General features: G+C 48.7%; 7 protein-coding genes across 7 annotated transcripts; 4 read left to right on the forward strand and 3 right to left on the reverse strand.

The window, feature by feature from the left end:
- Positions 1-143: 143 nt before the first annotated feature.
- On the forward strand, positions 144-1,715 carry B0J16DRAFT_111026 (uncharacterized protein). The gene is made up of 3 exons (XM_046121444.1): positions 144-330; positions 420-1,165; positions 1,220-1,715. Exons 1-3 carry the CDS (start codon positions 262-264, stop codon positions 1,653-1,655), a joined length of 1,251 nt encoding a protein of 416 aa, XP_045985157.1. The 5' UTR covers positions 144-261; the 3' UTR covers positions 1,656-1,715.
- A 52-nt stretch (positions 1,716-1,767) lies between these two features.
- B0J16DRAFT_383112 (uncharacterized protein) lies at positions 1,768-4,197 on the reverse strand (the record flags this gene model as incomplete). Its single annotated transcript, XM_046131306.1, has 8 exons — positions 1,768-2,462; positions 2,511-2,845; positions 2,894-3,261; positions 3,350-3,618; positions 3,668-3,773; positions 3,818-3,944; positions 3,994-4,099; positions 4,152-4,197. 8 exons carry the CDS (start codon positions 4,195-4,197, stop codon positions 1,768-1,770), a joined length of 2,052 nt encoding a protein of 683 aa, XP_045985158.1.
- Positions 4,198-4,556: 359 nt separating this feature from the next.
- B0J16DRAFT_339151 (RmlC-like cupin domain-containing protein) lies at positions 4,557-6,200 on the reverse strand. The gene has a single exon (XM_046127511.1). It carries the CDS (start codon positions 6,014-6,016, stop codon positions 4,751-4,753), a length of 1,266 nt encoding a protein of 421 aa, XP_045985159.1. The 5' UTR covers positions 6,017-6,200; the 3' UTR covers positions 4,557-4,750.
- Positions 6,201-9,759: 3,559 nt separating this feature from the next.
- On the forward strand, positions 9,760-12,941 carry B0J16DRAFT_355010 (vacuolar protein-sorting protein BRO1; the record flags this gene model as incomplete). The annotated part of the gene is made up of 4 exons (XM_046129401.1): positions 9,760-10,037; positions 10,120-10,549; positions 10,606-11,754; positions 11,805-12,941. The coding sequence occupies 4 exons, from the start codon at positions 9,760-9,762 to the stop codon at positions 12,939-12,941; spliced, it is 2,994 nt and encodes a 997-aa protein (XP_045985160.1).
- Positions 12,942-13,533: 592 nt separating this feature from the next.
- On the forward strand, positions 13,534-15,680 carry B0J16DRAFT_339154 (FMN-dependent dehydrogenase-domain-containing protein). The gene is made up of 5 exons (XM_046127512.1): positions 13,534-13,851; positions 13,912-13,945; positions 13,999-14,036; positions 14,085-14,360; positions 14,409-15,680. The coding sequence occupies exons 1-5, from the start codon at positions 13,786-13,788 to the stop codon at positions 15,501-15,503; spliced, it is 1,509 nt and encodes a 502-aa protein (XP_045985161.1). The 5' UTR covers positions 13,534-13,785; the 3' UTR covers positions 15,504-15,680.
- B0J16DRAFT_302931 (uncharacterized protein) lies at positions 15,681-18,740 on the reverse strand. Its single transcript, XM_046124656.1, has 2 exons — positions 16,176-18,740; positions 15,681-16,125 (listed from the first exon to the last, which is right to left on the reverse strand). Exons 1-2 carry the CDS (start codon positions 18,626-18,628, stop codon positions 15,690-15,692), a joined length of 2,889 nt encoding a protein of 962 aa, XP_045985162.1. The 5' UTR covers positions 18,629-18,740; the 3' UTR covers positions 15,681-15,689.
- A 152-nt stretch (positions 18,741-18,892) lies between these two features.
- On the forward strand, positions 18,893-20,867 carry B0J16DRAFT_339157 (uncharacterized protein). Its single transcript, XM_046127513.1, has 3 exons — positions 18,893-19,006; positions 19,097-19,642; positions 19,692-20,867. The coding sequence occupies exons 1-3, from the start codon at positions 18,968-18,970 to the stop codon at positions 20,649-20,651; spliced, it is 1,545 nt and encodes a 514-aa protein (XP_045985163.1). The 5' UTR covers positions 18,893-18,967; the 3' UTR covers positions 20,652-20,867.
- Positions 20,868-21,436: the final 569 nt, after the last annotated feature.

Here is a 21,436-nt window from a genome sequence, read left to right on the forward strand (position 1 = left end):
CAGCAGCTGAGCCTCAACGTCAGCTAACTCAATCCTTGCCCTAACAAGTTTAGTTCGCCCGAGTACGCGGACCGAAGTGCGTCTTTCCGAGTATTCGCTCCGGGCTCGGCTTCCTTCGTCCTTCACTTCGCCTTGCAATGTCCCGAAACCATGTGAAAAGCTGGTTTCTTCCCTTTCTAGTCTTTATTCATCTCTTCTGGTCTCGCATTGTCCAAACTCCTAAAGCGAACCCGCGGGTTTGGAAACCGATCGGATAGAGTTATGGCCTCGCGAAGAACGCACACCAAGTCTCGCACTGGCTGCTTGAACTGTAAGAGGCGTAAAGTCAAGGTGCGTATGTTCCACTACCACGTTTTTCCTTACACCAAACTGTCAGTGCGTGAATGGGGTGTAGACAATAGCTAAACTAGCAACGATAGTGTGATGAAGCTCGTCCTTCGTGCTTCCACTGCAAAAGACATGGCGTCGAATGCAGTCTATCATTGCCATCTTCTACCAATGAAAGCGGCGAAACCTACACTCCCAATCTACCAGATCTGACTCCTTCAACTCCCGGCTCACTGGAGAATATACAAGTTGACTCTCCTGCTCACTTCCAAGATTATACCCACCCCAGTCCCGCTGACCAAATTGCCCCCTTCCCTGCCCATGAGCTCTGGGCTCGCGATTGTGAACTAATGCACCATTATTGTACCGTGACTGCCGAAAGCCTGTCGATCCGAAAGGACTTGATATATGTCTGGTCGGTTGCCATCCCGAGATTAGGTTATCAGGACCCTTTCGTCATGCATGGTATTCTCGCTATTGCAGCCGCCCACAAAGCCTACATGGTTCCTGCTAGTCGCAAGACATATCTGCCATTGGCCGATTATCACCAAACTCTTGGGTCTGAGGGTTACCGTCGGCAACTCCAAAACTTCGATCCTTCTAATTGGATGCCTATTTTTGGTTTTGCTTCCGTTGTTGTTTTGCACATGCTCACTCTTTCCATGCGTTCGGAAAACGGTGTACTTGAGAACCCCATCAACAATATCATCGAGGTAGCTTCCCTGGTAAGAGGCATCAGAACAACACTAGAGCCGGTGCTGGGGCGCATAGTCAGGACCGAGTTTGCTCCTGTCGTCTTTGGTATTTGGCCTCTGAGATCTGATGAAGAGGCGGAAAGGTAACGGCATAACCTTACCCATCCACGCTACTACAATGTTAACCTTTGGCATAGCTATCCTTCGCTTGAGAACTCAGTCCTGCCTATAGATAGTTGGGCCGCTCTCAAGAGACTTCGGGCCTTTCAAGAATCTGATATCCCTGCCAATGGTCTGCAACATTATGCGGCGGCCTTGGATAAACTGGAAACTTCTGTTCGGCTCTTGGCCGCGGCTGGCGCACACACGGAGGCTGGTGCTGTCCAATTCTGGCTGTATGCGATTGACGACAGTGTGCTGCTCGATCTTGCCGCACGCAGATCCCATGCTCTTCTTCTCTTCGCTTATTGGCTTGTGCATTGGGCAGTTCTTGAGAGAAAATTCTGGTATTTGAGAGGCTGGTCTCGGCAAATAATGAACAAGATAGAGGAAGCCCTGATTGGCCGGACAATGTTCCTCGAGATGTTGCATTGGCCTAAGCAGAAGGTTGCCGAATCTCTTGCATATACATGATATCATAGACCCAGCATACGAGTATATATGAATAGCATCCATTGACATTCAAGTATCCCACCTTTCAACTCGAAATATTTTTGTGTCCGAAAGCACACTGGCTACCATGTGACTATAGTTCTTTTTCCTCGGATGTATACTCATTACTAGTCGATATCAGCTGTAACGAAGTCCAAGTATTCCCCATCAGATTTTGGGCCATTTGCAAATAAGCTTCTCGACGGGCAAGAGAACAACCTTCTGCCATGCTCATGCCAGGCGGCTCTCTCAACGGGTATGCTGTCTCTTGCTCTTCATCTTCGGTTTCCCCTTCGGTCTCATCTTCTGTCTCATTCTGGGAAATGTTGGAAAAGCTGCGCTTTTGACCGGAGGACCTTGGGGTTGGGTTATCAGGCAGTCTTTCGGTCGGCTTTATACCACGGTTAAGCCCCTGTGAAATGCCCTCTGACTGGAAATCGGCTGATGTTTCACTTGTATGACGAATTGGTGACTTCTCAGGTTGAGCAACCAACTCTTCGGCCGGTCTCTCTAATGCGACGACTATCTCCTCTTGGTAATCACTGACTTGAGTGTCTAACAACTGACTCACAAACTTGGGGGAGAGAATACTTGGTCTTTGTCGTTGAGGGCTTTGCGGTTCGTAAACTGGCGAGCTTGGAACACGGTCTGAATTGGTAGTTGTTTGGCTGTCGTGGTGTTGGTGCTGGCTATTCAACGCATGTGTAGTGGCAAAGGCCTGCATAACTTTGTCATGTTCAAAATCTTTGCCAGAACAAAGCCATCCGAACAGAGACCCAACAGTGATTCCTAGCATATGTCAGACAAGTCAAAGATGATGGATTCATGGGTTCGTACCATTCTTAAGCCATTCGGCAGGACTAACAGTGCACGGCCATACGTCTTTTGGGCGGAAGACATCCACGAAGTGGCGGAGCTCGGGCAAAGAAGAATGCCTTGAGTAGGGGAAATAAATCGTCTTCGGCAATGCGCCCTCATGAATAGGCTTCTGGTTCTTGCTGCTTTTGCTCAGCCTTTGAATAAGCATAGTAATGATTTCATCGGCTGAATGTGTGCTCAAGGTGTCGAGGTCCCAATCCAGGGGTATGTTTCGGCCTGTCGATACTAGCTGATCCAAACCCTCTTGAAGCGTATCTGACAAGTCAACCGCGGTCTCAGATGAGGTGAGGACTCTATAGAATATTAGATTGGCCTAAGCAGTGTTCATGCGACAAACGAACCGACTAAAAAGAGTGTCTAAGGTGTCTTGATCCAAGGGTTCAAGCTCAGCTTCCCGTTGAAGGTCGTCCCCGCCTCCTCCAACTCCAATTTCAGCTAAATCTTCTCCTGTAGATAGATGAGCAATTATGGGCTGGATAAACACGGTTGTAGGCCTTTGAGCCACTTCGCACATGTTTCCCTTTTCACAACTATGCAAGCGGACATTGATATCCGCAGTCAGACATCCTGGATGCGGTGTATTGCCACATAAATGGCCAGTTAAGGCTGGTGATTCAGGAGTCAGATGGATATCTGCATGGAATCGTGAGTTGGGATTCCTTGATTTCAGTGAATTGTATATGCACAATTTGTACTCGTCAACATGTATCTGTTTGTGTTAGAGATTTAATAGTGGGTTAAGATGTATGAAGTTGACCTGCCTTAGATCTGAGTGCCTTAGATAGGGCAATCCAGACATCTTCGTAGCCGTAAGTCCAAGCTTGAAGGTGAAAGATGGTATCATCTGGGTAGTCGGAAATCTTTCTCAATAGTTCCGCTATACCTTCTACCTTTGTTTGGAATGGAACATCTTCAATGAAAGACGTATCGAGATAGATCTTGTCAAGAGTTTTGAGACCTGATGTGTATTCGACCAGATTAGGATTTCGGGAAATGGCGTTGACGAACCATGGTTCGCTCCGTATGTCTCCAGTGTACAAGATTGCTTTTCCATCTCCTTCGACCACTGTTCATCATTAGTGGGCTGGAAAATAATATTTGCACTGTCATCTTACAGAACATGACAGCCCCGGGGCAATGGTTAGCATCAAAGAGCGTCACCTGGATCTGTTGGCCTGGACGAAGCTCGATAGATGTTGGTGCTTCCAGTGGTAAAGGTTTCTGTGAGGGTTAGCAAGATAAGAAGTAAATGAAGGCGCACATACCAATATCTTGTCAAGATGTTTAAAGGTCTGTTGCCTGGCTTCAAGAACGCCCTTCGCATAGTTGATCCTACATGGATATCTCTCAAGTTGTAGTAGTATCTCGCGAGTAGCCGCTGAGCAATATACACTTGTGTTCTCTAGTTAGCGCAGAAAACCGAACGGATTCCTGTACTCACAATGGAGATTTTAGGCTCTCTATACCTGCGAGATGGTCGCTATGGACGTGGCTTAGGAAGCATGCCAACGGTGGTGGTGCATTGGCATTCTTACGAAAGAAGTCGACTGATAATCCCTAATCAGAATTCAATAATCTCAATCAGCCAGTCTAACACACTTCTTATGTCTGGGAATTCAGAAACGATGCCGTTGAATGTCGACATTGGTGGTCTCTGGGAGCGCTAACACGCGCTCCTTGGGAAACGAACAGGTAGCAGCACAAAACACGAATCCAGGAAGTATTCTCAGAACATAGACTCGTTAAACCGGCCTTTACAGGTTTAAAATGGCTTCTTATCGTATTCAGAACATGCTTTTTATGAAGGACAGAAGTTGCTGCAGGGAGTTCAAAGTTGTGTTCGAGATGTAGAAGGAAAGGGCAGTGGAGAGGAAAGGTCATTGCGCTCGCACTGTGATTCGTGATTCACATGCCGCTGGCAGTCGCACCTGCACAGTGTTTAATGCTCACAGCCTGCCTGAAATATGAGAAACACCAAAGCACGGATCGTGACTGCCCATATTCTTCTCGTTGACCTTCAACGGGCCAATCGACCCATGAGTTTAGGTACGGCATATTAATTTCAGACTTCAAGACACCTACACTGTGAGGACTTGGCTTTTCAAACACTAATTCGCTCTTTGTGCAAATTTCTGATTCTATCTCATCTAAATATACAAACGAAATCATCATCTTCGTTATTGTCGTCATCATCAGAATTATTCTGCAACCGCACTATGCAGCAACAGGCCTCCATTGCCAGCAGTAATATCCAGCTTCACGCCTTGAGCGATAAAGTAAACATGTCCCTCTCCGAGCTCAAATGACTTATCATTCGCCTTGACTGTCGCACTACCTCGAGACGCCAGAATAATCTTGGGACCACCTTCACTCAAAGTCTCACGCTCACCAGCCTGGAGATCGGTAGCAAGGACGTTGAATTCGCTGGTAGGAGGCTTGAAGAGTTGTGTCTTGCCCTCTTTGCTTCCGGAATAAGTCTCGGACTGAAGGGTGGTTTGCGTTTTGGTTGTGGACTCCCAGTTCAGCACTGAGCAGAACTCATCCACATTGTCTCGCTCTGCCTTAGGGCAGAAACCAGTGTTGAGAACGTTATCAGAGCGCGCCATGCATTCGATAATGTCGCCCTGAATGTAGGCATGAATACCACCAGCGGGGATGTAGATGACCTCGCCTGGCTGGAGGAGCATGTAGTTCATGCATAGGAGAGCAACTAGGTTACCAGGGTCGTGTTCGGGGAACATGTCCTCGAGCTTCTTAGCAACCTGGGGAATGTGGGAGTTGAGACCAGTAAAGGCAGAGTCGGGGAGCTCCCTGATAGCCTGGAAAGTCTTCTTGATATCTTCGTCAGACAAAGTTAGGATTGTTCGGACGACCTGCTTCAGTCCTTCGGGACTAATCTTCTCATCGGCGACTGTGGCACCTCCAGCAACAAGCAAGTGTCGCAGAGGCTTCTGGCGCAAGACATCCACGATGGCCTCAACAGGCTTGAAGCCGCAGAAAGCTTCGAATTCGGACAGAGCAAGAGCAATCTCGGGCTTGTGGTTGCCATCAGTGAACGAATCGGGATCCTCCTTGTGCTTCTTGCTCGAAAACTCCTTGTTGGGGTGAACTTGCAACGGCAATGCCTTCGCGATCGAAAGAACCTTGGGCAGGTATGGCAACTTGCTGTGTCCGAACTTGGAGGTCACTTTCTCTCCGAGGAGCTCCTTAGGATATCGGTCCAGAACATCTTGAAGATCCTCGCCCGTGCTAGCGACGTAAGAGGGCAAGACAGGGTAAGTGCCCATCCACATCTCGGCGTACGGCTTGTTCTCGTCAATCTTGAAGTTCTCCTTGCCATCTCCATCCCATCCTGGTGTCTTTTCGCAGAGTCGGGCGGACAGAGAGTTAGAGCCTTGCTTGCCCCATGGGTATTGGTTGCAGCCGCAACGGAGCTGGTAAAAGGGAGCTGCTGATGTTGACATTTTGCTTGTTGATACAAAAGAATATGATGTCTTCTGTTATGTACTAGGAAGCTTTTTTAAAGCAACTTTAAAAATATGGTGAGGCGCAATTGATATAACGTTGAGATTCTACAAAATGGGTCGTCATCTTGTCATCACTCATCGTTGACGTCAGGCAGTATTGGTAATTGAATCAGGATCGCACAATGCGAAGCTCTTTCAGCAGGCCCAGTGTAATTACATCACTCGTTGATTCTCTATATGTAGAGAGCTACGTACAGTTCTCCGCAGCAGTCAGGCCAGACTTGGCATGGATATCATATCAGACGAGTGAATCAAAAGTAACTTCCAGAAGCTCGATCCCGATGCTACCGGACATGGGCTCCGGTGGTGGTCCACTTTTCTATGGCGAGTTCCGAAAATCCGGGACTGTTGACGGACGTACGGCGATCAACTAAGTCAACTTGAGAGCGTAATTTGCAGGCATGAAGCCTGCGATATTGTCATGATGCATTAGTCCACAGGTTAGAGTGTTCGGGTTCGTTAGACCAGTTGAGCTAAAACTCATGTAAATCTTATCAGATCTTAGTCGAAGGCTCCAATTACGCTTCGCCAAATGATCACGAAATATTCCATTCGTTTGGCAGTGAATCTTAGCTTGCGAAGCATACTATTTTCGCTAACATAGCTAGAGTAAGTCTTTTATTATCCAATTGAACCTAAGCACTTATAAGAAATAAGAATAAGTATCTACTATAGATTCTCTTGTAGAAGTAGTGCTACCCTAGAGTCTCAAACTGGACCACGCTGAAATGTAGCTTTTCCGAACATGGGTAAAATAAAAAACAACAATGGATTCAGCACTGTGAGCATGTAAGAGGGACAAGTAGACAGTCCTCTGAATGATTTCTAGAATCACCTGCGTGTAGTAAAATGCGCAAATAGGTTTGATAAACATCTTCTCTATGCGCCCCCCACCAAAGCAAGTTCTCAACCATGACAATCGAAAACCACCAGGCAGTGCCTATTGACATGGGACAGAAAGTGACAGTAGCATTGAAAACTTCGTAAGTGATGAAGCTTCAGCTCGGCAGTTTGAGTCCTCCACTTGGGCAACAAGAGGGGCGCTCAATTGTAAATTGGTCTTGTGATGAAGAAATGCACACTATCGGATTGGTTTGCCAGAAGAGAACCATCTCCGTCCTCAATTTGAATCACAGTCACTTCAATCGGGTGCTATTCATACGCTGACATTTCGATGTAGTTTGCGGTGTGACAAGAGAGTCTTGGGGTTAGCTTGACATGGTCTGATGCAACGCCGCTCAGCTGCTGTGAGGGTCTGTCTATGATAATGCTCCAGTGAACCTTCCCATAAACTTATCAAGTTGTAAATATGTAACCAACACCTAACACAAATAATTGTGCTATGATATGATCAGAATTATGCCCAAAATCGGCATGAGACACTTTATACGCATGTCATATCTCGACCTCGTGGCGCACGCTTCTGTATGTTAGTAAGATGGACGATGGGGTCGCATAACAGGCCGCGGCGACCCTTTGAGAGGGATCAAGACCCCTGCAGCAGCGGGCCGCTCAATACCACGGATTGAAGCGAGAGTCCGTGTTGGTTTTGTGAAGAGCTGACCAATGATACACAAAATGAGCGTTCCTGGCTAGGGTGAGGCCAGCGTCACTTGCATTAGCTCCAAGTCATCAGACGAGGGTCTTGATGTATGTGGAAGCGACGTTGGGGTCGAGATAGAAGTTGGTAGTTCCAACTGACAAACAAACAAAAGTTGGAACACAGCTTCTCATATGCGGCCGGTATTGAACTGACAATTGGCGGTGTAGGAAAGTCCAGCAGGTCATCTGATCGTTTCTTCGTGGAGGATATACGGATCCCGAACAAATCTTCGTGCATGAACTGCACAACGGATTGTACATATACAACATTCTGATTGGGTTGCAGCTCAAATGTGATATAGGTGTTGAAATCGGAAGAAACAGTTCCGATCAATAGTCCCAAGCATGTGATATGAATCAAGGATGCAAGGCAGATTGGGTATTTGCTCTCTCCATAGTCGAACAAACGGTGGTTGGAAAAGAAAAGGTCTTGGCTGAAATGATAGATGATGAGCTTCGATTTTGGCGTGACAATGTCACGAATCGATGTCTATAGGAGGACGACAAAGGCGCACGGCTGATTCTCAGTAGTCATCAGAAGCCAGATGAATATTGGACTAGAGCGCTAGGACGGATTTGTTGGGATATTTCCACAGCTTGTTTAGATGTAAACCGTGAATCTTGGTGCCTGGAAATGGTGTAAGTAAACGCATCAGCATATCGTACGCACCTACGCAATCTTCCACAGGCACCGACATTTCACATTGATCCACGCAACTAATAACGCGGCCCACGGATATGGAGACGCACTCGACGATATCAACGGTTCGTGAGTGTGCGCTTGAGTCGGACTGAGGTGAAGAAACTATGGCGGCGGTTAAAAGGTCGAGGCTTGGACAATCTTGGAATGGTCCATCTTCAAGATACGGGACGTGAAGTGGTTTGCAAGGCACCTGAGCGATGTTACTGGTTGTGAGATATTGGGCCTAAGACGGTCCGTCAGGCGGTTGTTAATGCAGTCAGGCACTAAATGGTCGTTATGGTGTTGGAGTGGAGATGGAAGCGGCGATGAGACAGCAACGGGGATTAATGAGAGCCAGTGATGATGGAAGATGAATAATTGTCGCGGATACTGTAGTATCCAGAGATTTGAGTCGTGAATATTAAACGTGGTCTCTTGCGATTAAGCTTAGTGAGTCGAGTTGGGTAGGTATGGAAACCATGATGGGTACCTCCTGCTTGCTGTAGTAACTCGGGTCGTGTCCAGAATCAGAAGGTGCCTCCTTCCGATCAAAAAAACATGTCTCAATTCTAGATTAGCCGCCTGACTTAATACAAATGGTCTGGACTTTTATCCGTCTCATCAGTTATGGATTGCGCTGTTTTCACTCGTTCTCAACCGCTTGCAGTGAGAAACTATTAGGTGCTGTACTAGACGACCTGGGGACATTTACCGCGCTTCGAGACCCCCCTGGAGCCATTTCGTCACCGCCGTACGCCAACTGGGCCTGGCAGACCCCGCTCTCCGACGACTTCGACCTCAACTTCAATCTTCAACTCCCCTTGACTGACTTGTCCCTGCTTATCCCTTACAACCTCTACGGGACGAGTCATTATCGAAAGTGGTGTCTTCTCTCCAACACCAACTTGTACCTCCCAAGGTGGTACCGCGCATCGACGGTTCCTGCCAGCAGCGCAGCGCAGCCTAGCTGCATCTACAGCAAGCTTATTTGACTCTGGACTTCTAGCTCTTAACTGGCTTCATAGCTTATCCCCCGCTACGGCCCCCAACTTATTGCCTGACGATTCGACCCGCCTCTTAATCCCGCCGCTGCCACGCACTTCGAGCCAAATACATCAATCGGGTCGCATTGCACGCGGCCAGTCGTTAATCGATCTTGACCCTCTAGGACAGATCTGTCTTTTCCTCCGCAGGGTCATCTTATTCGACATATTCTGCAACCATTAGCTGCATCTGCATCTGTGCAACCGATAAGCTTGGAGCTCTGACACCTTCGCGCGAAACCGTTGCATAACCCTTGGCTCTCCGCCAGCGCACTTGTTTTCTCACCCGCCTCGACCAATTGCTCTCCCGAACGCGCCTATACGCTACGCTACCTATCCTTTAAGTGCCTGTCATGGCGCAGTCTCCGATGATCTCGGTGCCTCTCAAGGCTACTAACGAGATCGACTGGGTTGAACCTCTCAAAGGATACATCCGCGACACTTATGGTGACGATCCCGAACGTTATGCAGAGGAATGCGCTACGCTGAATCGCTTGAGACAAGATGTGAGAGGTGCTGGTAAGGACAGTACGTCTGGAAGGGATATGCTCTATCGTTACTATGGACAACTGGAGCTTCTCGATTTACGATTCCCGGTAGATGAGCAGCACATCAAGATATCCTTCACATGGTTAGTTCTCCCCAGGTCCACACCTGGCATGGGACAGTACGCCTGGCTCATCGCCGACTCTCACTAACCTTGTCATATTCAGGTTCGATGCATTCACTCACAAGTCTACTGCTCAGTATTCACTCGCTTTTGAAAAGGCTTCCATCATCTTCAATATTTCCGCGGTTCTATCCTGCCATGCTGCCGCCCAGGATCGTGGTGACGAGTCCGCTCTTAAGACTGCATACCACAACTTCCAAGCCTCTGCTGGCATGTTCACTTATATCAACGAGAACTTCCTTCACGCGCCATCTTCCGATCTAAGCAGAGAGACCGTTAAAGCCTTGATCCATGTCATGCTCGCGCAAGCCCAAGAAGTCTTCCTTGAGAAGCAAGTTGCCGATAAGAAGAAGATTGGACTGCTTGCGAAATTGGCTTCCCAGGCTGGCTACTTGTACAGCCAAGCTCTTGAAGGGGTACAAGAGAATGTGACCAAAGCCATCTTTGAGAAAGTTTGGTTATTGATGGTCCAGGTATATAGAGTCACCATAATTGGATTATGTACCAGCATTGAAACTAACGCTACCAGATCAAAACCAACCTTCTCAACTCCATGGCACAATATTATCAGGCGCTAGCCGATGACGAAGCGGGCCAGCATGGTATTGCTGTGGGACGACTACAAGCTGCGGAGGCTCAAGCGAAGGAAGCCGAGCGTACTGCAAGGAGTTTTCCTAACTCTGTTCCCATGAGCTCGAACCTAAGCGCCGATTGTGGAGGATTCCTCCAGGAATTGACCAAGAGACATCTCTCGACAGTTTCAAACCAACTACAGAGTGCCTTGAGGGATAACGATTATATTTACCATCAAGAAGTACCCGCTGAAGCGAGTTTGGAAGCTGTCGCGAAGCTTCCTGCCGCAAAGCCTATCCCCGTCAGCGAACTGTATGCCGGCCAGGACATTCAACGCATTACTGGACCTGATCTGTTTGCAAAGATCGTGCCATTTGCCGTCACCGAATCGGCCAGTTTATACGATGAGGAGAAGGCTAAGTTGGTACGGGCTGAGGCCGAGCGAGTGGACACAGCCAATGGCGAGATGGCAGCCAGTTTGGACTATTTAAGGCTCCCAGGTGCATTGCAAGTTCTGAAGGGTGGGTTTGACCAGGACATTCTGCCCGATGAGGACTTCCGACAATGGTGTGAGGATGTTTCCGACCAGGAGAACCCGGTGACTTTGTTCGATTCATTGAAGACCGAAAAGGACTCTATTCTCTCAATTCTGGACAAGAGTACGAAGCAACTTGACATGGAAGAGGGCGTATGTGAGAAAATGCGCTCCAAGTATGAGAACGACTGGACCCAGCAGCCAAGCTCTAGATTGACAACGACATTACGGGGCGATATCCGCCACTATCGCGAGGCTTTGGACGAAGCATCGAGGAGTGACAACCAATTGGCGGGCAAATTGCGACAGAATGAGATGGACTTTGACGAAATGCGACGGGCTGCTAAATCGGGCGAAGTTGACCAGCTTTTCCAACGTGCTGTGGCACAGGCACGAGCAAGAAGCAGTAATGCTACTAGCCCGGCTGGCATTGAACCCAATCTTTTGGACGATGATTTCGACGAAGGACCAAGCGTGGTGGATCAAATCAACAGAGTGGAAGATATCCTCAAGAAGCTGAACCTCATTAAGCGAGAACGCAATCAAGTGTTGAAGGATCTGAAAGAGAAGGTGAGTGAAATTAGGAACACTCAGTCAGGACTTCGAACTAACCTCGCTAGGCTCACAACGATGATATCTCACAAATTCTTATTTTGAACAAGAAGTCGATATCCAACTACGAGCAACAGTTGTTCGAGCAGGAATTGGAAAAGTTCCGACCTCATCAAAACCGACTTCTACAAGCCAACCACAAGCAGTCTGCTTTGATGAAGGAATTGACAGGCACCTTTAACAGACTGTTGCAAGACAAGCGAGTTCAGTCAGAACAGACCAAATATGAGGCTATTCAGCGACAACGATCGTCAGTCATCAACCGATATAAGCGAGCTTATCAGGAGTTTCTTGATCTGGTTGCAGGTTTGCAAAGTGCCAAGAACTGGTATGCGGAGATGCGCGAGACAGTGGAGAGCTTGGAGAAGAACGTCGATAGCTTCGTCAACAACCGTAGATCAGAAGGAGCGCAATTGCTCAACCAGATTGAGCAGGAAAGATCATCGAACAAGAACTCACATGCTGAGATGGAACGCGAGAGACTTAAAGGGCTCATGGATCGAATGTCGATAGACCCCAACAAGTCATCACCGCAACCTCAGCAAAATCGACCAACACCTCCAGCGCAGTACCAGCAGAGTCAAGCTCCTCGATACCCTCAGACCAATTACCAAGGGCAATATCAGCAGCCGAACTCACCACCACCTCAACAGCAGCCGCTGGGTCAACAACAAGCTTACCAGAACTTTTCACCACCGCCAACAACAACTACGCAGTCATTTGTACCGCCTCCTATCAATACTTTCGTCCAGCCTACATATAACCCTAGCCAGTATGGACGTACACCAGGACCTACATCGCCTCCCCCGAACCAAACGTCGTTCAACCTTGGAGGTTATCGGGGCCCCGCATCGCCACCTCCAAACCAGACATCATTTGGACAAACCCAATCGTTCGGCGGGTATGGAGCGTCATCGACACCGCAGACACAAGGAGGCTACGTACCGCCCGGATTTGTGCCTCCTCCTCCTCCACCTGGACCACCACCACTGGGGCCTCAGCAGACATTCCATTATGGCAACCAACCTAACAGCGCGCATCCAAACAGTGCTTATCCACATAGCGCCCATCCTCAGCCGCCGCAACAGCAACAACAACAGCAACAGCAAAATGATCCCTGGGCTGGCTTGAATGCATGGAAATAATTGGAAGGGAAAAGCAAGGAGTAGACTCTAGGGACGAGTTTGGAGAATCATCTGGCTATGATATTGTCTAAACCGAAGAGAAGGACCAGGGTACCGTGGAAAAGCTATGTTGAATTAGCACATTGCAATAGCAACAGCAACAATAGGAGCTGGGTTGAAGAGTATAGCAATAGACATGATTTTCATAAAAACATTTTTGATCTTATCGTAATTATATGAGGCCCTCCAGTACATGACGATAAGAGAAGAAGCTCGCCACGCTTTCTGCCGAGGTTGTCGTCGCGGCTAAATATGGCCTGAACGGTACTTGCTCAAGAGGCTACGCAGTAGTCTCCGCACCATTTTACCCCGATTGCCCGAACCGTCAACCCCAACTAGAATTAGACGCTATAACTTTTTTGTGAAGGTTGCAAGTAATACAGGCCTTCTTAGAGGCTGTTGATGAGAATTTATGGAGAATTTCCCCGCAGAAACCAGTTGAGAGGTTGAACTGATCCCTTCCGAACCGGTCGGATCCATTTCCGCGTCGTTCCCTGAGTATCCGGTCAAGTCTCCGGCGCGTCGAGACGAGACATTCTTTTTTACCTTTTTGTATCTCTCATATTTCTTATACTGCTCTGGTCCCTCTGGTCTATTTCTCAATTATTTATATTTCTGACTCTGGTTTAACTGAGTCATATTTCGGGTAACATCTCACAAGACTTAGACTATACCCTGTCGATCAAGAACCTATTTCGTCATTCATCTTCGGACAAAAGGCAACGCGACCAATATCTTGTGCTCTTTCGCAATTGCAATAAACTCAATCGCATTTTTATACTTCACAATCATATAAATCGTCAAGATGGTGCTGAAGGGCGGCGAGGTTGCTGAGCATAACAGCGCTGATTCATGCTGGGTCATTGTTCATGTATGAAACAACAATATGTGGCGACTTACCGACTTTTGACTGACTTGAGTGTTGTCATAGGGTAAAGCATACGATGTTACAGAGTTCCTACCAGGTAAGAATTACTGGGAAATTGGGGGATGTTTGAACATGACTGACAGTTTACAGAGCATCCTGGAGGCAAGAAGATTATCCTCAAGTACGCTGTATGTTAATCGCATTGAATTTCACAAGCATTATCTAACACAACACAGGGCAAAGATGCTACCAAAGAATATGAACCAATTCACCCTCCCGACACTCTAGACAAGTACCTCGATGCCTCCAAGCATCTTGGTCCCGTCGACATGGGCACCGTCCAGCAGGAAACCAAGGAGGCAGACCCTGAGGAGGAGGAGCGTCTTGAGCGCGTTGAGCAAAAGCCTCTTTTGTCACAATGCTACAACCTCTTCGACTTTGAGGCTGTCGCTAGGCGCGTCATGAGCAAGACTGCGTGGGGATACTACTCAAGTGCTGCTGATGATGAGATTGTACGTTGACTTCAATTGCAAGGTGATGGAGTTGCTAACGTTTGGCAGACAATGCGAGAGAACCACAGCGCATTCCACCGCATTTGGTTCCGTCCTCAAATTCTCGTTGACGTTGAACACATTGATTTCTCAACCACAATGCTCGGCACAAAAACTGACATCCCAGTCTACGTGACAGCCACAGCCCTCGGCAAACTGGGTAACCCAGAAGGTGAAGTCGTTCTCACCCGCGCCGCAGCCAAGCACAACATCATCCAGATGATTCCCACCCTCGCATCTTGCTCATTCGATGAAATCGTGGATGCTAGTGCTGGCGACCAGGTTCAGTGGCTACAGCTCTACGTCAACAAGGATCGCGCTATCACCAAGAAGATCGTCCAGCATGCTGAGAAGCGTGGTTGTAAGGGTCTTTTCATCACTGTCGATGCGCCACAGCTTGGTCGTCGTGAGAAGGATATGCGATCCAAGTTCACCGATCCTGGATCGCATGTTCAGGAGGGTACCGATACGGATAACAGTCAGGGTGCCGCGCGAGCTATTTCAACCTTTATCGACCCTGCGCTGAGCTGGAAGGACATCGCTTGGTTCCAGAGCATTACCTCCATGCCCATAATCCTCAAGGGTGTCCAGCGCGTTGAGGATGTTCTCAAGGCAATTGACTACGGCTGCCAGGGTGTCGTTCTCTCCAACCATGGTGGTCGCCAGCTCGAGTTTGCGCGATCCGCTATTGAAGTCCTCGCTGAGACCATGCCCGTTCTTCGCGAGCGCGGCCTTGAGAACAAGATCGAGATCTTCATCGATGGCGGCATTCGTCGCGGAACTGATATCCTCAAGGCGCTCTGCCTCGGCGCTCGTGGTGTCGGTATTGGACGACCTTTCCTCTACGCCATGAGTGCTTATGGTGAGGCTGGTGTTGCTCGCGCTATGCAGCTGCTCAAGGATGAACTTGAGATGAACATGCGACTTATCGGAGCGAGCAAGATCGAGGATCTACATCCTGGTATGCTCGATCTTCGAAGCTTGTTCCAGCACTCTAATGTGCCATCGGATAACCTGTCGTCTACTGTGTACGATCCTTTGGCTGTGCCTGCGCAGAGACCCAAGGCTGGGCCCAACCAAGATGCCCCCAAAGCGAAGCTGTAGAAGACTTGTGCTTTGTTGATAAAGGAGTTGTGTCTGGGCATTTTTCATGTCGATATATGTAGAGTCGGGCTTAGACTGCACTGACTTGATAAGATGAGCGTCGAATTGTATAAACAAAAATATTGATAAATCTAACCTCGCTATGCAACATATCTAATTCATTACTCTTCAACCAAAACCCTATTCTTACAGACCTTTCATAAATTCTTGCAGGGACATCGGCTTTCTCACAGCATTATTTAATCCTTCATGATATGTCACCCACACCTTGCGCTCCTTTCCTTCCTTCTTCGCTTGTTGTTGAGTGTTTCCAGTGACTTCAGCCAGTGGTCGTGCCTCAATGATGCGACCGAAGAAATCACGCTTGATGAGCGTTGGATCCTCTGCATCTCCGGCGAGCGCGAGTTTCTTCGCATTCATAATCTTGTCGGTGTTGAGCGTCTCAACGTGCCCAAGAGGGTTGCCAGCTTGGAAGCGAGCCTGCCGAGCAATAGCTTCCCGCTCTATGAGTGTTCGCTTCAATTCCTGGTCAAGAACTTGGCGAACAGCATATCGCGTAGGTGCTCCAGAGGGTAGAAGTAGTGATGCACCTGTCTCAAATGTGGACAAAACATCGAGATCCCTGTGATAAAGTCAGTTACGATCATTTGGAAAAGATATATGTAAACTTACGGTTCCAAGCGGTACACATATTGTGGTGTTCGATTGACCAGTGAATCACTCTCAATTCTTCCCTTTTGCAACTCAATGCCAACCTCGGCGAGGGCTTCAGCGGCACGTTTAACCATAGCACGCTCAGAGTCTTTGCGCACACTGGCCGTAGAGCCCTGACTGCCTCCCACGACAACAGGCTTGACATCCGGAGACACGATGCGCGCGAGGTATGGGAGAAACTCTGCAGAAACCTCTTCGGCACTGCGGAACGATCGCATCAATGTGGGTGGAAGTTGAGCTTGCAATGCCTGAAGTTGGGATCTGTTCTGACGCTCTGCTTCAAAGGCTTGATAGTCAGCGCGAGGGCCAGAGAAGGGCATCGGAGGAGAGTCATCCTCAGCATCACCACCCCATCTGCGATCGTAACCCATGCCAGGGAAGTATCGTTTGGGAGAAGCGAAGAGATGATGGCACGCTAGCACGGGTTGACTGAGATATTGCGCCAACTCCCATTCTTGACTGGCATAAAGACGAGATTGGCAAGTGTCATGGAAATGCATCCATTCGTATGCTTGGTCAGGTTTGGTGAGGTAAAGATCATCATTGAAGTCACGATTTGGATACTCGGCGAACACCTCAGTCATGATGTGGCTGATTTCGCCGCTTGTGTCGATCATTTGTCGAAGTCGCTCCATGGCATGTTTCTTTCGGACCTCTCCGAAGCCAAGCTCAGACTGTGGTTGTTCGTGCTGAGTTTTGGTTTGTGAGAAATCCATAGCCTGCTTGGGAAAACCACCTCCTTCTTGGAAGAGTCTTGAAACAATATCCTTGACACTGCCACGGCCTAGACCACGACCACCACCAGAGCCACTGGTAAGATCCTGGAGCACATTGCGCTCTAGCCATTGCCGAGTGAGACGGGTTGTGCCATTTGATGCAGATGCCCGAAATCGGCCAGCGACCCATTCGCCAACCACCATAACACCGCGAAGATCACCCTCAACTGTGCTCTCAGCTCCCCGTTTTGAATCAATGCCGCTTGTCATGCCCCAAGCAGCCTCACAGATCTTTCGAGCAGCGTCTTTGTCGCAAGGAATGCCTTCATTCTCAAAGACCTTACTTAGTCTGTTGACAACTGAGTCCATGGTAGGCTTGCCAACATGGATGATCTCAGCCAAGTTGGACTGTCGGAGTGGTCGGAGAGCCGGGGCATACACGTCGTTGCAAATAAGAACTAGAGGGCGCAATAGTCTGAAGTCGTCGCCCTTTTTCTTTTTCTTATTTCCAAAGTTGTTGGAAGACGTGTTGCCCGACTCATTCTTTTGGTCCAGTAGCACCAGGTCTATTAAGGCCTTGACAAAACCACCTTCACCCGAGGCCCCTGAGCCTGAGACGACACCGTCCACTTCGTCCACCACAACGCAAGCTGGTTTGGCTAGCTTTTGTGGACCATTGGCGTCTTTGGTATTGCTGACTGTCTTGACGCTTTCCGTTCCCAAACTTGTGCGGATGCGGTTTTTGACAACGTCACGACTTCTGTCATCACTAGCATTGATTTCCATAACTTCGTACCCTGCTTGTCTAGCACAAACATGCGCCAAAGTTGTCTTTCCCAATCCAGGAGGCCCTGTCAGCATAAGGATCTTCCTGTGAGGCTTCTCTTCCTCTTCCTGTTGCTTTGCGCCTGGCCGTCTTGAGATTATGGGCTGTGATCTTGATGCTCCTGGGAACACTACAGGATCCCATTTCTTCAACCACTTCAAGACCAGTCGATTGGTGCGATCGTCGCCACACAAGTCTAGGAAGCTCCGAGCTCGATATTTTTCCGTCCATAAAAGTGTCCGCTTCTGTCTTTTACCTCCTGGAACTTGAGGTTCGATCGATCGTACTGGGAGTTCAGGCTCTGGTGGCGCTTGCTTTTTACTCTCGATCTCAGCAGAGGCAGCACTCATAAGATTGTGGATGTCAATCCCGTAATAACTTCGTTTCGCTCGTCCTTCCTTCGTTTTTGACCGAGCTGCAACCATCGCCTCATATGTAGGTGCAGAGGTTGTCTTGCGTTCCTTAATTGTCTTGGCTTTACCATTGCAAGCTGTCGCAGTGAAAAGTTCTGGCACGAGGCTACCAAAGATAGAAGAACCTGTAAAGATCGGTCTATGGCTGAGGCGCACTGGTTCTTGAATTTGTACATCGGGGGTGTCTTCGTTTCGTTCGGAATCAACAAGATTAACAATTGGATGCTCGTTTTGCGATGTTATTTCTGAAGGCTTTACTCGTGGATCTTCGGTCATAAGACGTTTTGTTGTACGGGTAGAGTCTGGAGCTTCCTCGTTGTCATCGGAATCGGAATCGTCGTCCTCGACGAGGAATGGACCTCGAGCTTTTGGTTTTGGAGGGTCATGGTCGTGGGGTTTAGATCGCTTCGTCGGAGGAGAACGAGGAAAATCAACGGGCGAGGACGCTGAAAGCATATTGAAAACCCTATTTAGACGAAGAAGAGCAGTGCCAAACCTTGATACTAAAGAATTGTCAAGATGATAGTGCTGAGGGTGGGACTGAATTAATCTCCAGGGCGTCTCCAGGTGAGCGACGCGTCGGGTTTAATTGAGTCGCGTCTCGCCGTGGAAGTTAATTGAACCCCACTATTTGGCGTCAGTACGATTATGTCAGCCGAGTGACTTGCATTTTGAACCTCCATGGCCGGACCCGTGATAATCCGGTGGGCGAGTCGAATTGAAGCCAAAAATTTGGCTCCAACAGCATAATCACGACGAGCCAGTTCCCAGCACCGTGGGCCTCAATCTGCCAATATGCGTCGGCCTACGAAGTATTACAGTCTTACCAGGCCGGTATGCTAATAAGCTCCCTCAATTGACCTATTTCCAATGGGTCGAACCCCGCGAGGCGAATTTTCCCTTGCTAACCGACATACGATATAGAAACTCAGGCAATCATGGAACAAGTACAACTTGTTTAATATTGCTCGTGCGACCGGCCGTGAGCCACCAGTCAAGGGCCGAGCGACATTCTTCCAGCAGAAGTGGGCAGCCAAGTCGAAAACCCGAGGTTACCACGGCGAGCATGTTTCCGAGAAGAAGTGGGTGCGACTATTTTCACGACGACTTCAATCCGCCGTCGATCTTCCCCCCGAGTACCTTGCCGCCAACGATGGTGCCGAGCAAGCCGCTGGTCGTGGTTCGGGCTTGTCGACATCCAAGGTGACCGCCGAGTCTTACTCTAAAGTGCCTGGACCCAGCACTGCAGCTCGCCCTCCTTCCCATCCGGCTCAGCGAAGCCGTGGCTTCGGTGATGTCAATGAGATGCTGTCTGAGCATTTCCAGAACATGACACCCTATATGCAAATGACCTTTGCACCTCTGGAGCGAAGACTGGATACAGCCGTGTTCCGTGCCATGTTCGCCAGCAGTGTACGACAGGCTCGTCAGTTTATCATTCACGGTGCTGTAAAGGTCAACGGCAAGAAGGTAGGTCACACAGGACTCTTAAATTGGCCATGGGTCTGACATTCTATAGATGGTTCACCCGTCATACGCATTGAACCCCGGTGACATGTTCCAAGTTGAGGTCGAGAAGGTTTTGTACGGAACTGGCGAGCAGAAGAAGCCCAATGCTGAAACGGAGGATCGCACGAAGGAAATGCTCGACCAGCAAGAGGAGGCTGTCAGACAGCAAGGTCTTAAGAAGCGTTCAAAGATTCTGGATGCTGTGGCTGCTAAAGAAGGAGAAGAGGCTGAGTCTGCCGAGGCAAAGCTTGGAAAAGGTTCACGCAAAGGTGTTGAGCGTGAGGTGCAAATGCATCGCATCAAGAACCTTCGTCTAACAGCCCGAGAAATTCTAAAGGGCGACATGAAACAGCTATCGGCTAAGCAGAAGAAGGATCTGCGGTTGTTCCGAGACACTGCCCAGCGTCTTCTCTCTCTCCGTCCGGGCCGCGAGCTCGATGCACGAGAGCTCCTTGAGCAAGTTCAATCTCAAATTAACAAGCTTGACACCGTGGAAGCTTTCCGCAAGGCCGACCCAGCCCCTGCTGAGGCATCGGCCGAGACAGAGACTTCGGCTGACGACAAGGCCACGAAAAAGAAGCAGGCACAGGCCAAGAAGTCGGAATTCAGGAAAAAGGTCCTCGAGGAGGGTCTTGAGGGTCTCACAAGTAAGGAGGACAGGGATCGGGCCATGAACATTCTGGCTACTGAGAACCTGACCAACGAGGAAATTCGCAAACTGGTCTACATCCTCAAGAACGACTCCGAGAACCCCATCGATCACTCGAAACCCTACGTTACTCCCTGGCGCCCTCGCCCATTCATGTCCGCCTTTGCTTTCATCCCTCGCTACCTCGAAGTCAACCCCAACATCTGCGCTGCAGTTTATCTCCGCCACCCTGTGGCACGAAAGGGAATGGCCGAGGTTCCTACACCTTTCAGTTACTTGACCAACCAATTGGCTCATAACTGGTACTTGGGACGAGGTTAAATAAAAAGCGTTTATGTAGGTATAGTAAATTTTTGATGCCGGGATGACGGTTGGGAAGAGTTTTGGCTGGGCAGATGGCGTGCCTGTGTAATATACCACCTTTTAGAGTATACGGTAGACAGCCGGATGTACCTTGTATGTATCACCACTGTTAAAAGCATTCATATGAAGTGGATTGCATACCATTCTGTGAAACCCTACTAGTGCCTATCAAACCTGCATAAGTATCTTCACTTGCTAACACGCTTTTCTCCGGTGATGCTCCAAATCCTGAACTATCACTTGGTAGTTCTGAATCGGAAATGAGCTGGGCCTAGTGTTTAGAAGAGTCAACGTACTTAGTAAGTATAATCTACAACACCGGATAGACCGTCGGTACGTCTCATGCTACAAAGATACCTGTCTAGTGAGCATCCTGCTAGGTTGTGTCAGGCGGACGGTAAGATGTCTCGGAATAACGACTAAATTTCGGTTCATTCGCTGAGCGTCAACGAAGCTGAATTTCGGTCCAGCAGCCACAATCTCGGAACAAGGACCCCTAAAGGCAATAAAACCTGTTCTCGATTCTTTGACCCGTTGGTGGCTGGCTGCACACGAAAGTTTAATTTGAGTGGCCAAAATACTAAGGTAGACACAAATGCGTAACTCCAGTGGGTAGTAAATACATTAGATAGAGCATGACTTCTGCTACAACCTCCTATGCTGCTTATAAGACCACCGAAAAAGACACATACTGATAAAGCAAATACAAGGCTGCGTTATCTTTCCACGACGCTAGAAATGTA

The sequence above is a fragment of the Fusarium flagelliforme genome, assembly GCF_020744385.1.
Source record: "Fusarium flagelliforme strain FIESC 12 MPI-CAGE-AA-0113 chromosome Unknown B0J16scaffold_3, whole genome shotgun sequence".
In the NCBI taxonomy this organism is placed as follows: domain Eukaryota; kingdom Fungi; phylum Ascomycota; class Sordariomycetes; order Hypocreales; family Nectriaceae; genus Fusarium; species Fusarium flagelliforme.